The 14,689-nt window shown below is 52.0% G+C and overlaps 2 protein-coding genes across 2 annotated transcripts; both read left to right on the top strand.

Annotated features, from left to right (window-relative positions):
- Window positions 1-1,306: 1,306 nt before the first annotated feature.
- G0S2 (G0/G1 switch 2) lies at window positions 1,307-2,383 on the top strand. The gene is made up of 2 exons (XM_049832179.1): window positions 1,307-1,399; window positions 1,755-2,383. The coding sequence occupies exon 2, from the start codon at window positions 1,786-1,788 to the stop codon at window positions 2,092-2,094; it is 309 nt and encodes a 102-aa protein (XP_049688136.1). The 5' UTR covers window positions 1,307-1,399; window positions 1,755-1,785; the 3' UTR covers window positions 2,095-2,383.
- A 6,312-nt stretch (window positions 2,384-8,695) lies between these two features.
- Window positions 8,696-13,636, top strand: LOC126052462 (11-beta-hydroxysteroid dehydrogenase 1-like). The gene is made up of 6 exons (XM_049833143.1): window positions 8,696-9,127; window positions 9,743-9,873; window positions 10,530-10,641; window positions 11,386-11,571; window positions 12,388-12,531; window positions 13,392-13,636. Exons 1-6 carry the CDS (start codon window positions 9,040-9,042, stop codon window positions 13,610-13,612), a joined length of 882 nt encoding a protein of 293 aa, XP_049689100.1. The 5' UTR covers window positions 8,696-9,039; the 3' UTR covers window positions 13,613-13,636.
- The last annotated feature ends 1,053 nt before the right edge of the window (window positions 13,637-14,689 follow it).

Below are 14,689 nucleotides of genomic sequence, written 5' to 3'. Positions count from 1 at the left end.
GGGGAGCCACCGGGCAGCAGCTCCTTTACAGCACCTTTTGCGAAGGCTCCCTCTGAGCTTCACCTCTTTCCACGTATACCAACCGCTCCTTAAAAGTGCTGCTATCGCATCAGCTCACACCGCATTGTAATTTCTATATACTGCCCTGGCAGAGCAATTCCCACCATCTCAGCTAGTGCAGATCAGAAGAGAAATCTGTCCAGACGCCATCATCTGCTCTGCAAAATCAGAAGTTGTAAATCCAAACAACTTCTGGTGGCTTTAGCAACCTTTCTAAGGTCAGCAGCCGCTGAAATGCATACAGTTCTTCCAGCCGGAGCAGTATATGTGCACTGATGGAGCCACCTGTGAGAGCAGATGATGTAATCTGCTGTATGTTATTGATGCAATGCTAAGAGGCAGCAAGCCAGGGAAGAAATGTGACTGCTGCCTTCTGTTTTTCCCCAAAAAGGAAATACGCTGTCCTTTAGGTGAATCACAAGGAGTGTGACACTTACAGTGGGGTATTACAGAGTTTCAGCATCAAGTGTAGGAAAAGTGAAAACCAGGGTCTTAACAGCTTGCCTGTAACTTTCACTAACTTTGGAATTTCCAGTTATTCTCTTACTTCCAAGAAACCAAGGCGCTGTCACACGCTGCGTCTATCCGCTTCCTAACGGCTGCCCTTGCCAGGAGCCACCTATAGAAACCTTTAAGGAACGACTTCACACCTTGTGCTGGGTAACACCTCTGTTACGCTTCGCTGAGGCGTTATCTACCCACTTCACTACAAGAAAGGGCAGCGAGGCAAACACATCTGTTTTCCTGAATTGGACTTTGCCCAAATCCAGGTGCTAGCTCCAAACTCCGGAATGTTTTCCAAGCTGCGGACACGGACCGTCTCCCTCACTCCCGAGCTCAGTGAAGCCCCCGCTGATACATTAAACGTTTCTTACAGAAGCAGCCACGGAGCTGCATTGCGAGGCGTAGACAAGATCTCTGGCTCTGAAATCAGATTTGGGGGTATTTGGGGGTTGGTTGGTTGGGGTGGGGTTTTTTTGGGGGGAGGACACTAACAAGTTTTGTAAAAGAAAAAAAAAAAGTGTGTGTGGGGGGGTTGGTTGGGGGTTTTTTTTGGTGGGTTTTTTTTTTTTTTTTTTTTTTTTAGCCTGGCCGGATTAAGGGCAAGCCCTGCCAAGGCGGCGGGGGAGGGTTACCGGGGGGGGGCGGCCCGTGCTGGCGGCGTGTTCGGGGCACCCTGCCCGCCCCGCCCGGCCCCGCCCGCCCCGCCGGCGATATAAGGCGGCGGCGGCGGGGGCGGCGGGCAGCAGCTGCCGAGCCGAGCCGAGCCGAGCCGAGCCATCCCATCCCGCAGCGCTCACCGCCCCCTCCCCTGCCCCGCAGCAGCCGCCGCCTCTGGGTAAGGGGGTGCGATGGGGAGCGGGGGGGTGCAAGGGGATGCTGTGCAAAACGCTGTGCCGAGGGGGGGGGGGGGGGCGGCTGGATTCTGTCCTTTTCCCCCCCCCCCCGGTTCTGGCTGCGAAGGGTCTGGGTCTGCCGGGCAGCTCCGTCCTACAGCTGCCCGGACGGCGGGGCGGGGGGTGGATGAGTTTCCCTGCAGTGAGCATCTAGCAAAAAAAAATCAAAAATCTCTACTTCAAGGAGGGCCGGGGGGGGGGCGGTGTCTGCGGAGAGCTTGGACTGCCTGGAGGACTCTGGCCACTACGGGAGAAAGCAGCTGGATTTAACTAACGTCCCTCTCTCTTCTCTTGTAGAACTGACATCTGCTGCTGAAAAAAATCAAAAATGGAAACCATGCATGAGCTGATCCCCTTTGCCAAAGAAATGCTCAGCCAGAAGCCCAACAGGAAGATGGTCAAGCTGTACATGCTGGGCAGCGTGCTGGCTTTCTTTGGTGTGGTTATTGGTCTGGTGGAGGCAGTGTGCAGTCCTTTCACCTCCGAAGGGAGGCTAGAGGAGGAGGAGGAGGAGCAGAAACCTGCCCTGAAGCGAGAGCAAAGGCGTCCCCAGAAGCAAGAGGATTTGATCTTGGAAAAGAGCAAGAAGCCGGCGGGGATGCAGAGGGCCCTGGTGACCAGGCAGCACGCCTCCTGAGAGCCCTGCGCCGGAGAGGTGCCTGCCGAGGAACCCAGCACAAGAGACTCTGCTGTCCCGTTGTACCTGGTGGTGGTTCCAGCAAGAAGAGAGAAGGGTTGGCTGAAGGAGGAGACCGCAAGTGCAAGACTTGAAAGAAGTGAATGGTTATATTTGCTGCTGTGCAGCAGTGGGGAAAAAATACCTTTTGTTGGTATAAAAATGTGCAAGATGCACAGCATGGTTTCTTATTTTTATTACAGATGCATTTTACAACATTTTGCAAAATCAATAAATATTTTATATGGTACCAACGCTCTCTTAGCTGCATTTATTTTCAAAGCCTTCTCTTACCGATTTGCAAATCGGTTTCACTCACACCTCTGGCTCCTCTCGGGGGTAGCTGGGGGGACCCAGGCAACAGTTGAGGGTGGTAGCTGCACCCTCCCAATAAAGCCCCCCTGAGTGAAGCTGCTCTGGCACCGAGGGGGATGGCTTTTCCATACCTCTAGCAGCTGCTCCCTTCCAAAATGGGCCCACTGGGGCAGGGGGAGGAGGGGGCATTTGTCTCACACAGATGACAGACACATGCCCCGAGTTGAAGGTAGGGTTGTACTTTATGGGGTTATCTGGGTTTAGTGGCACAGATTCAGGTCTCTGCCATGGCCATGTGTGCCCAGAACTGTTTTTTTTTTTAAAAAAAAAAAGGAAAGCAAAAAACAACTGTCCATCCCCTAGCAATGCTCTAACAGGCTACAGCTGCTGCCCAGCTAAAAAAATTAAAAATCTTCTACCTTTCCTGGGATCCTTCCCGACCCACCACAGACACCTAATTGTGCAGAATAATATTAGCTTCCAGTATTATAGGGGCCTCACAGATGGAAAAACTGAAGCATAGAGAAACACGATGGCACAGTCAGCCTGGAGGGTGTGGAACCAGGGATCCAAGCTTCAGGGCTGTACCCAGGGCACTGCCAGACTCATCAGAGGACTTTCGCCTATTTAAAACTCTCCCCTGGGCTTCGTAAGAATCTGCTGCATTCAGGACTATGTCATGGTAGTCAAATAAACCCTCCAGACAGCCACAGCTGAAAGAGCCTGACCACGCTACAGAAGGGAGGGGAGGGAAATAGTCCCTGCCAGTCATGACTGGGGCAGAAAATCCCTCTTTATCTGCTCAACGGCAAAGACATGGCCAGCGGGGCAGAGGTAGGAGCAGGCTACACATCTTGCACAGAAACTGGGAGACGCACCAGCGGTGTGCCACTACCTCACTAAAAGCAAAACGATACAAACAGCAGGAGATTACGGAAAATGAAAAAGCGCCGCCTGACACCAATGCAGAACGCATAGCTCCTCTCAGAGCTGCACAAGTTAAGATCAGAATCTGAAAATATAAGAACGCAGCTAAAGTTCACCCTTCCTTACATTTTCAGAATACATAACCAACAATTCATTTGGTTGACAATTATTTCTGTTAAAAAAAAAACCACAGCAGCACATTGTGGAAGAGGAATCCTACCAAGACTGCACAAAAACTCCATTCAAGCTTTGAATTGAGTGTAAAGTCCCTTTTCCTCATGAGGAAAAGAACAGAGTTCAATTAAAAATGGCCTTTGAGAAATCCTTTAGTCCATAACCAAGCCTTTGGTCTCTGGCAAGGTTGAACAATCCAACGTCTCATTGATACCAATGGAAATTTCACGGGCAAGCATGAAGGAAGAATTCAGGCCTGAAGAAAGCCATCAGCTGACAAGTGTCTCTCATCCCCCCCATTCCAGCTTTAAGCAGGTTATACGTTTGCAGCACGGCCTCAGGGACAGGGAAGGCTGACCTGGAATTCCCTGTGACACGCTTGGTGCATGGATAAACCAGGGACCTGAATGTCTGCGGCTGTATCAGGCATGGAAATATTGGCAGGTCTGAACTCCCGCACATTACTGTCATTCAGAAGTGTTGCTGCCGCGGCAAGCAGAGCTAAACAGTTAACAAATGGATTAAACCAAGATGAGAATCACGTCTTTGTCCAAGGCAGCTGCAAACTCTGTTAATCACACATCGATTCCCAAGATTAATGCTTCTCCACAAGTCATAGGTGTCTCATCCTGCCCTATGGGAAAGGGAAAATTTGAGAAGTGAGGAGACAGAGCTGGTCTCAAGCAGCCCAGCTTGTGAGTCCAGAGGCGACCGGGGAGCTCCAGGCGAGCGCATCCAGGCTGACCCCCACCACTGCTGGGTTTGGACCTCAGGTTTGTCTTCACACCACGTACGGGGGCTCCTCGCAGCGTGCCAGCACCCTGCCGCCCACACCTCCTCTCCGCAGTTATCCAGTCGCAGGGTTTATGAGCTTAAAGCAAAGAGGAACAATCAAAATAGCTCCTCCTAAGACAGCTAACGAGATTAGACAGCTAAACCATGCGCTGCACCGGCAGTTCTGGAGCCAACTTGGTAAAACCGTGTCCTGCAGAAGACAATCTCCTGCCTCCTGACGCACTGCAAGCTCAGAGGTCGTTACCTCCCGCGTATTACCCCGAAAGGTCAGCCTGAGAGGTCAAGCCTACGCATTACCTTTTCCACAGCAGACTGCGCTGATATTAGACAAGACCGGCTCTCTGCAGGAGTGGTGAATTAGACACATATTAATGGATGATTTTACCACAATGACCACATAAAGTCTTCTTTAAACCACACAATGATAAATTCAGTGTGCACGGAGGCTTAGTAAACCATTTAACATTAACTATGACAAATGACAGATTTGCCAGATGCAGTAGATTAAAAGGCTTCAGCAAACTTCCCTGTCTTTAAACCATGGCACGACTCTCCAAACCAGCCTGTTTCACAGCCCCATCTCCTCAGCCCTCTCTCATCTGTATTTCAACACCAGACAAACCGCAGAAAGCCCTGGCCAACACAGTTGCCACAGATACAACCCCATGTAACCAGCATCCGCGCAACTGGCAGCGGAGCACAGCGGAGTCATTCCAAAAGCCCGCTTGTGAATTGCAAAGAGAAATTTTAAGTACTGGGCTGTACCAGAGAGCAACCAAATGGAATAAGATGTACAGTCAGTACTAGTAAGGATATCTCAGACAAGCTACAGCACAGAAGCATATGGAGCACTTAAGACTGAGTTAAACCAAAGACCCTGGAGATAAGCTCTGGAGAAGGGCCACACATTGCTCAAAGTGTGAGTTAGATTGCCGAGCATCACATGGGGTTGATTTGTGTTATTTTCTTCCTTTTAAGACTTGTCTGAACCCAGTTTACTTTAACCTGTAAATGTGACGTTTTCCTGGTGCATTAAATTCTCAGGAAAATTACAGCTGGCATGAGATCTGGTATTTGTCTGTACCCATCCTGCAACACCTCCTCAAAGATCTTATTTCAGCTTGGCACCATTGTCCAGGCTTTCATCATACGGAGTTGAAAGCCACCTAAAACCCAGCGGCCCTCCCTCACAGGCCAATTGCTTCAAGGGCATGAGCCGAATGTCATTAGAGAGTCCTCACTCACTATTTGCAGTTTGGACTCTGGATGTTTCAAGAGCTGCCAGGCTAAATTTAGGGGCCCAGATAAGCATATCAGCCTCTGCCACCCAACACCCAAGGGCATTGGAAACACAGATAGCGGCCAAGACTCAAACCAGCCACGGTACCAACAATCAAATATCAAGGTAGCAATTCCCAGTTTGGTCACACAGGAAAAAAAATTAATTTAGTGCTTAGAAATGACTTAAACATCACACTATAATATTATCTAAACTGGCAGTGAGTATAAATATTACATCAAACCAAACCCAGACCTACAGTCATCTTGAGTCTTCCTTGCGACCCGAGCATGCATTTTCCAGGAGCAGTGGGGCTGCAACAGCGATGGCGTTTGCAGGACATCAGCACTGCCCGCGTGCCACGTCCAGGAGCCACGGCGAGGCGGCGCACAGCCGTGCCAAAACACACACAGGTCACGGCCCAATAGCATCGTGTTGATGTGCACATCAGCCTAATGCGAGTATAACTGAGGGCAGGGCTTTATAATGGTGATATCCCTATCTGTAAAGAAAGGAATTAGACCTGTGTTCGTGGTAAAGTATGCTGGGAGAGCTGGGTATGAGAAATAATGGTTTAATGTCTACGTGATAAAGAAAGCAAGAGGGGAAAAAAAAAGGAAAATCCTGTGCATTTAACAAAGATTTGATAAAAAGCCAACTATCGCTCAAAAGACAAAAAAAGAAGCGGTATCCCAATTCCTGCCAAGTGCTTTTGAGTCCCTAAGCTGCGTGCACAAACCTGCCCAAGCCCCAGCCCTGCTCCTGGAACACGTTCCCACCAGGCAGTGCCGGGCTGCGGGCACGGCGGGGGCTCTCCAGCAGCTCCCCTCTGCTGCTCTGCCTGTTTGTTGTCAGAACAAGTTTCCTTCACATATTCGTTTTCTCCAAGCGAGCTCCAGGCAGCACTAAATGAAGAACCTCCCTGCGCAGAGCAGTTAGCACAACGCCGAGCGTCACCTCTTGAAAAACACGGCTTCAAGCAGACGAGCGATGCAGAAGCGACCTGCGGCGGGAGCATACATCCAGGATAATTTGGATGAAGCCGTTTCAGAAGCAACAGGTTGCTCCTCCTTGCCCCCCAGGTCTCCCTTCACTGGGCTGGGGCTGGGCACACCACCGGGCTCCCCTCTGCCAAGGTGCCAAGGTTTGGCAGCAGCGGGGCCAGGACCAGCCGAGATTAGAAAACACTTATCCGAAGTTGCCTCTTCCTGCCCTCCTCTCCCTTCCCTCGCTCCCCACCCCCAGGAAAATGTTAGCAACAAGTTCTTGAGTTGCATACAGCAAAACAAACCCAGAAAAAGCTGCGAGTGGGAGCGAGGAGCAGCAGTGCCCTGGGAGGGCGATGGGCAGGCAGCGAAGCACGGCCAGATCCAGTGGCTCCTGCTGCCACCACATCCCCCAGCCCTCCCGGGGTCCACACCAGCACACCCCCCTTCATTTCCACACAGTTCACCCTAAATGGCACGTACACAAATTTTCTCATATAAAAAATTTAAGTTAGGTCCAAAATATTCAGTGTTTCAGTTCTTTATTAGCAACTACTTTGTTTCACGCAAGAATCCCAAACAAACTCGCAATTCTTATTAAACAACACACCAGCAAAGCAAGCGCAGCGTTTGGCTCCGTAGCCACCGGGTTGCCTCCGGCCCCGCGTGTCCCTGTGCCGATGCAGAGCAAAGAGCACGCTACCTTCCTGACACGCTTGCAGACGGTGCACAAAGGTTGACAATTATTGCTTTACTGCAGTATCCTAACGCTAGTAATAAACAACAATAGCTGAAAAGAGCCTTTCTCCCTGCCGGCAACACAGACAAGATCACAGCTGAGGTAAGGTTAATTGGTTCATTTTTTTTTCAAGCCAAGGAATGAAATGGTTGCCCCATAATCATGACCCAAGTTCGAAGCAAAGGAAAGCAGGAAAAGGCAGAGTGATCGTACTGGTGTTACCTGACCAAGCGTGGGTTGAGTGCTTCTTATCAGAGGTTAAGTTGAGACTGCAGTAGAAAGGCAGAAAATAAAAAAATAAGCTATAAAGCAGAAGCAATGCCAGAGAGTTCCACTGCCCTATCAGGTATGCCACTAAATTAAATCATCTTCATTTTAAAGCTGCAATAGAGGAAAAGAAAAAAACAAACAAACAACTTTCTTTAAATAATTCTTTGCGGCGGGTTATAGTAGAGAGGCCTGAGAGGGACAACCACGGCATTGAGCCCAGGTAAATCAGAGCATGGCGCAACCCCCGCACTGCAGATGAGGCTCTTGTCCCAGCAAACAGGACTTTCCCCCCCGAAAAGGCAGATGCGCTAGCAGGGCAGCTCCAGGAGCACACGAAGCTCCCACAGCGTGTCCTCAACCCATGTACCACAGCAGGTACTGGTACTCTGCGATAAAGATCCCAGCATCAGACCAAGGCAGGAAAATAGTTTATACTTATTGTGTGAGATTGATGGCATTGAATTTGCTGCTGCCCAGACCCAGGGAGCCAGCAGATGTTACGTGGGTTTTTTTCCTCAGATTATATTCACTTAAAAACAAGAACAAAACTCTTGCAAAACTCAAAGCGTGAACCATGGCAGCAAGGACCCTTATTTCTCTGCGGAAAACAACGTTCAGTATTTCATCGCAAACCTCCCTGCGCCTGAACGGCCCCTTGGCTTGGAGCTGGAGCGGTTGCACCCCCACCCCAGTGACGGGTCCAGCTCAGCCCCTACTCCCTCATCTGCTGGCAGGATTAGATAGAGATGAAAAAATAAACCCTGCCTCAGCAAAGCATTTTCGGAGCTGTTTGGGGGTGATGCGCATCGCTGGGCGCCTGCTGCCCACCGTCGCGGCGGCAGTCCCGTGTTTCGGGGCGCAGAGCAGCGATGCCCCGGGGAGCACGGGACCCTTGTTGCAGGTCCTGCTGCGTGTCCCCCCGTAGCACAGCAGCCCCCGGTCCCTTCCCCGGTGCCCGACCCGCCGCGAGCGACCGACCCGAATTGGCTTGCATCTCCGCACGCACTCCGGTAGCGTGCCAGCAGGAATAAAAGACGATGTTTAACCACCTGCACTAGGCTGCCTCTGATGTTCTCAGAGTGAAACTTGATGCTGCTCAGCAAAGACACACCTCTTCCAGGGTGTTGTGCAAAATTCTGCATTTTTAACGTAGGACAGGAAATATGACAAGAGCCAGGCAGAACCCAAACAGCCAGCACTGCCGGTTAGGCCGAGGTTTGCCAGCTCCAGCGGGGAGCAAATCAAAGGGTTTGCTTCGCTTATCTACCCACCCGTGATTTTCCAGTGCTTTGGGAGTTGCAATTCCTTCGCTAACAGGTTTTAAAGGACCGGCTTTGCTGCTTCCCTCTGGAGCAGCTCCGCAGAGGGTTTTTTTTTTCCTCCCTTCTCTCTCATGCTTTATTTCCCGACTCCACAGTGGGATGGGTCGGTTGCAAAAGATTCTCATTCCCTTTTTGGGATTGGTTTTGGCCTTCTGGTTTTATTCTGCGAGGGAGAATTTCAAACCGGGTAAGTATTAAAAGTGAATCTGTCTTTAAGGAAAAATATTAAAAGCCACATTTGAGTGTTTTGCGTAGAAACTGTACAGGGCTTGGACCAAACCCCCTCTGAGCCTTTGTGTGGTGGCTGATACTGGAAAGCTGTTTTAACAAAGATTTGAAATCAAACTGAGCAAGTAATACGCAGAAATACTTCCTGAAGGAGCAGGTGAGGCAGGGGGGCTGAGACGGAGAGGGCTCTGAACACTCCGTTTTCCAGCGTGTGGCGAAGAATTTATAAACATGACTTTTAAATGTTGGATTTTAAGTTTTGAAGCATGCACTTAGTGGATGATTTTTATTACAAAATAGTTGGGGTGTTTCTAAGTTGCGTCCTGACTTGTGGAAAAAAACCTGCCGAAAGAATCGAGCGCTGTCCCCGTGTCACTGCATTCATGAGGAGCTGCAGCTGCTCCTCAGCGCAGCTTTTCCCAGCAGAGAGAAGAGACATCCTGGTGCCGGATGCTTTGCACTTGCAGCCTCACTTCGCTTCCAATTAATTACTTTGAAGGGCGTTAGGGGATTTGTTTTGTTTTGTTTTTAAATAGCATTTGGATAAATTACATCCCTGTGCCTTGGTCCCCAGAGATGCTGAAAGGGAAGCGGGTGATTGTCACCGGAGCAAGCACTGGAATCGGCGAGCAGATGGCGTATCACCTGGCGCGGATGGGATCCCACATTTTGATCACAGCACGGACAGAGGCCAAGCTACAGAAAGTAAATGGCAAGCTGAGCACTCACGCATGCATGTTCATGGCAGTGCACACACAAACATACGAAGGCCAATCTCACATCACGTGCATGAATACATGCACGTGTAATTGCCACGGCACGAATACCAGATAGGCACAGTTACGGGTATTCATACTTGTGCTGTCTGGGGCTCCTGCGTTCACAGGAATCCCTCTCCTGCAGATACATGCACTCTGCATAGCACATATTATGATACTTGAACTTGCTTACGTACGCACACGTATCCGCACGCTCACAGGCTCCCTCAGCACACACACACCCTCATTCCACTGCAGTGATATACAGGCTCCTGCTCACCCTACGCGCATGCAATTCCAGCGCAGACTGCACCGATAAAGAGCCAGACTGCCTTGGGTAATGCATTCACCAAAGGAACAATTTCTCAGGCTCCCTTTGAAGCTTAAAAGGCTCCAAACATACTTCCAAAGCCGCCGTTTTAAGGCGGGGACACATCACAGGCAGCACAGACACCCGCTTTTGCACCGCAGGAGGTTTCCCAGGGCAGGGAAAGGGGTTTCTGACACGGAAAAGGGTTTCTGACATGGAAAAGGGGTTTCTGACAAGGAAAGGGGTTTCTGACATGGAAAAGGGGTTTCTGACACGCTGTGTTGGTGTGGCAGGTGGTGGAGCGGTGCCTGGAGCTGGGGGCAGCCTCGGCACGGTACGTCAGCGGCACCATGGAGGACATGGCCTTCGCCGAGCACGTGGTGAAGGAGGCAGAGACCTCGCTGGGTACGTTTACAGCCTGCTCCCTGCAAACGACAGCGGAACGCTGCATCTCGCTTGGCCGTGCTGCTCTTTGCCATGTGCCCGCTTAAAAAAAAAAAAAAAAAAAAAAAAAGAGGGAGAGATTTTTCCCTAATTCTGCCCTTTGCGGTCCCACTTCCCCACCCGGCTTCATCACTCCAGCTCAGACTGAACTGCGCTCTTGATTTCAGCTCTGTGCCCTCATGACATCCTGTTCCACTATTATAATCCTGGATTTCATCATCCCCAGCTACTGTGGTCTGAAACCATCCATCAGGCCCACAGCGGCCTTGCTATTGCGGTCATGGGTCACAGCTGCAGAAATGCAATATTTCAGCTCTCCATGGAGCGCTTCCTCTCCCACCCTAGGACCACAGAAAACTCAAGGGTGATCTCCCTTGTGCCATGGTATTTGTGATTTGAACCAAGGGGAAAAAAAAAAAGCCCACAGAAAACTCAAGGGCAATCTCTCTTGTGCCACGGTATTTGTGTTTTGAACCGGGGGGGGGGGGGGGGGGGGGGGGAGGCTGGGGAGGGAGAAATCACAACAAAATTTTTACTGTCAGCCACAATCTGGACTATATCCCCACTCGAGAGATGACAGGCCGCAGCTCCGACCCCAAAACCTGTTTTCTTCTGATTACATTTATTCTCCTCCCAGGAAAGGCTCTGTTTTGCTGGTGGCAGCCCTCTCCCACCCAGCACTAATGCCTGCTCCTCTGCTTGCAGGAGGCCTAGACATGCTGATTCTTAATCACGTCGGCACGTCGTACTTTGGTTATTTCAACGGGGATGTCGGGCATGTACGAAAGCTCCTGGAGATCAACTTCCTCAGCTATGTGGCAATGACCACATCTGCCCTGCCCATGCTGAAGGAGAGCGAAGGCAGCATCGTAGTGGTTTCATCCATGGCAGGTGAGTGGGGGGCGAGGTAGGTGACATGGGATTCAGTCAAAAGACACTGTGGGCTGATTTTCAGAAGTAGCATGCAGAGACACCAGGCATCCTGAAGGAGCCACAGCTGCTTACCACACTAAAAAAAAAAAAAAAAAAATCCAGATCTTTTTTGTATTTTCTTGATGGAATTTGTTCTCTGATGCAATCCAATCACTGCAGCTTGCTTTTTGACCAGCCCTGTAACAAAGCCCCACACCCTGGTGTCAGGCTCATTAAAGCAGCAGAGCTCATATACCCCCAGTTTTATGGGGAAAAGCGGGAATGCAGTAATTTCTCACTGCATGGGTTCTCTGGCTGTCATCTTTGTTTGGTAGGTCAAGTTCATGCTAATATTTGTAGAGTGAGTTATCGACTGACTCTATTCACAAAAACACGACTCTGTTCTAATAAATTTCTGTTAAGTCAGGAACCTAAATTACTAACAGATGTCCCCGCTCACAGCTGGTATGTTGGTTAGTCTTCTGGTGAACAGCTCAGCTCTGTGTCCAGAGACAAGAGTTTAAACTTTGCTCCGTCTCTCCCCTCCGAGGGTTTCATGGTCACTGCTGGTTGCTCGTACCCTGAGCAAAGACATGAGACATGGTGTTGGCCTTAAGACCTTGAAAGAGCTGGAAGCTGATGGGAATAGTTGTAATGCTGCTGTTCAGGTGCCAGGATGACATTTCACTAACAGTGACGTCCCTTTGGGTAAAATGCTTTTTCTGATGAAGTGCAAAACAGGGGTTTAGGCAGAGCAGCTTTCTGCGCTGTAACAGAACTTCACTCTGTGTCCAGGTAAAGTCGGGTTTCCCTTTACGGTCCCCTACTCCGCAACTAAGTTTGCCTTGGACGGATTTTTCAGCTCCCTGAGGCAGGAATTCAGCATTCAGAGCGTGAACGTTTCCATCACGCTCTGCATCCTTGGCTTCATCGATACTGGTAAGATCAGTGCTGTCCGATCCAGCTGATCAGGAGCCGAGCGTCACCTTCTCAGCTGCTTCTCCCACCCTTCGCCTCCCTCTGCCACCCACTCTCCGCTGTCGCCTCCGCTTTTCCTCCCGCCCTGCTGTCGCGCGGGTGCACGCCAAACACCCTCTGCTCTCTCCTCCACCAAAAAGCGGTCCCAAAACTAACTTCCCTCCCCGTGCTACGCAAAACCAGCCCCCGCCGGTTAGGCGCAGCCTAATGTTCCATTGGTCCGAATGGAAGTGCCGGCCACCTGCCTCCCACTAATCCCGTCTAGGGGTGGGAAGCTGGTGAGGGGCCTGGAGCGCAGGTCTCGTGGGCGGCTGAGGGAGCTGGGGCGGTTTAGTCTGGAGAAGAGGAGGCTGAGGGGAGACCTGATCGCTCTCTACGGCTACCTGAAGGGGGGTTGTAGCGCGGTGGGTGCTGGTCTCTTCGGTCAGGTGGCTGGAGATAGGACGAGAGGACACGGCCTCGAGTTGCGGCAAGGGAGATTTAGGTTAGATATTAGGAAAAACTTCTTTACTGAGCGGGTTGTCAGGCTTTGGAACAGGCTGCCCAGGGAAGCGGTTGAGCGCCCATCCCTGGAGGCATTCAAAAAGCGAGTAGACGGGGTACTCCCGCACACGGGTTCGTGGGCACGGATGGCGGTCGGCCTCTGGGAAGGTCTTTTCCATCCTACGCGATCCCAAGGCGCGGTTCGGGCAGAGTTGGATGGAGGGGGGGGATGCCTTTCCCTCCCGAAGCGCCGCGTTCAGCAGCCGCTCGGCGTGTAACGAGCCGGCCTTCCCCCTCCTTCTCCCCCCCGGCGCCGCCTGCCGCTCGCCCCCGCGCAGAGAGCGCGCTGCGCGCCGCCGCCGAGGTGCTGCTGGTGCCGCCGGCGCCGCGGGAGGAGTGCGCGCTGGAGATCCTGCGGGCCGGGGCCCTCCGCCGCCGGGAGCTCTACTACCGCTACGGCTCCACCCGCCTGCCGCTGCTCCTGCGGGACTGGGCCGCCGAGCTGCTGGACTACCTGGTCAGGAGCCGCTACCGCCTGGACGGCCTCAAGAGGAACTAGCGAGCCGCCCCCGCCCGGCTAATTAGGGGCGGGGGGGGGGGGGGGGGGCGGGGGGGTGGTGATGAAGGGCGGGCCGCCGGGTTCGCCGGTGCAACACCCTCCTCTGCCGGCGGGGAGCGGCCTCGCAGGGCGCCGGGGGCTGCCGGTCGGCGAGCTCTGCCTGCGCTTCGCCCGCTTCGAGGGGCGGGGGCTGGGGAGGCGGCAGCGCCTCTGGCCGGGGGGGCCGGCAGCGAGGTGCTGGGGGGGGCGGAGGGGGAGGCCCCTGCAGCCGCGGCATCCCGTCCGGTTAGAGGCACCCCCTGCCCCCGCCGCGGGGAGACCGGCACAAACTAATTATTGAATAAAGTCTACTAACCTAACAGCCTCGCGTGTTCTCTGGGGGCGGGGGTGTCCCCTCTTTCTCCAATGCTAAATGCTGCCGTCGGCGGGCACCGCTCCTCCGACTTGCCTTTCGCAGGAAGGTTGAATCCCTGCAGTAATCCTTCAGTATTTCATTTCAGGCATAACTCTCTTTTAGCCTGGTTTTGGTGGTCGTTAGTCTAACGGCCAAGTTAAATGCAAGTTTTTAACCCAAGCAAAACGCTCCAGACGTGGTAGACTGTTTCTTGCACAAACGTTATAACCAGAAAATGCCTTCTAGATGCAGAGAGCTGCTGCATCACCGCCCTAAGCCGAGAGCGACGCATGGTGAATGCAAAGCCTAAGCCCACAGCGAGCTCAGCACCGCTTCCCTGACCCTGGCAGCAGTGCCCTGTCGACACATTCACACCGACCCTGGTTCTGGCCATTTGAGCACCAACCATTACCTGTCCCGAGACAAAGCAATGCAAAACCTCCCCAAATTCTTCCCTCTGAAACGCCCCCCAGGAGCAGTTTGCTCCTCACTTTCAAAGGGAAATCAGAAAGCAGCATTTCTGTTCTCCTTATCCCAAGATCGCCTACACAAACCAGTGCACGCAGAGCGGGTTTTGCCCTTTAAACTTTCTCTTTCAGAAAATTATTTGTAAATCCATTCGCCATATGCCCACGCAGATGCTGAGCAGTGTGACACACAACACTTGTGAAAGCTGAAGATCT

This window comes from Accipiter gentilis, chromosome 29 (assembly GCF_929443795.1).
Source record: "Accipiter gentilis chromosome 29, bAccGen1.1, whole genome shotgun sequence".
Taxonomy (NCBI): Eukaryota; Metazoa; Chordata; class Aves; order Accipitriformes; family Accipitridae; genus Astur; species Astur gentilis.
Note: the sequence above shows the minus strand (reverse complement) of the source record. Positions and strands in the feature narration are given on the sequence as shown.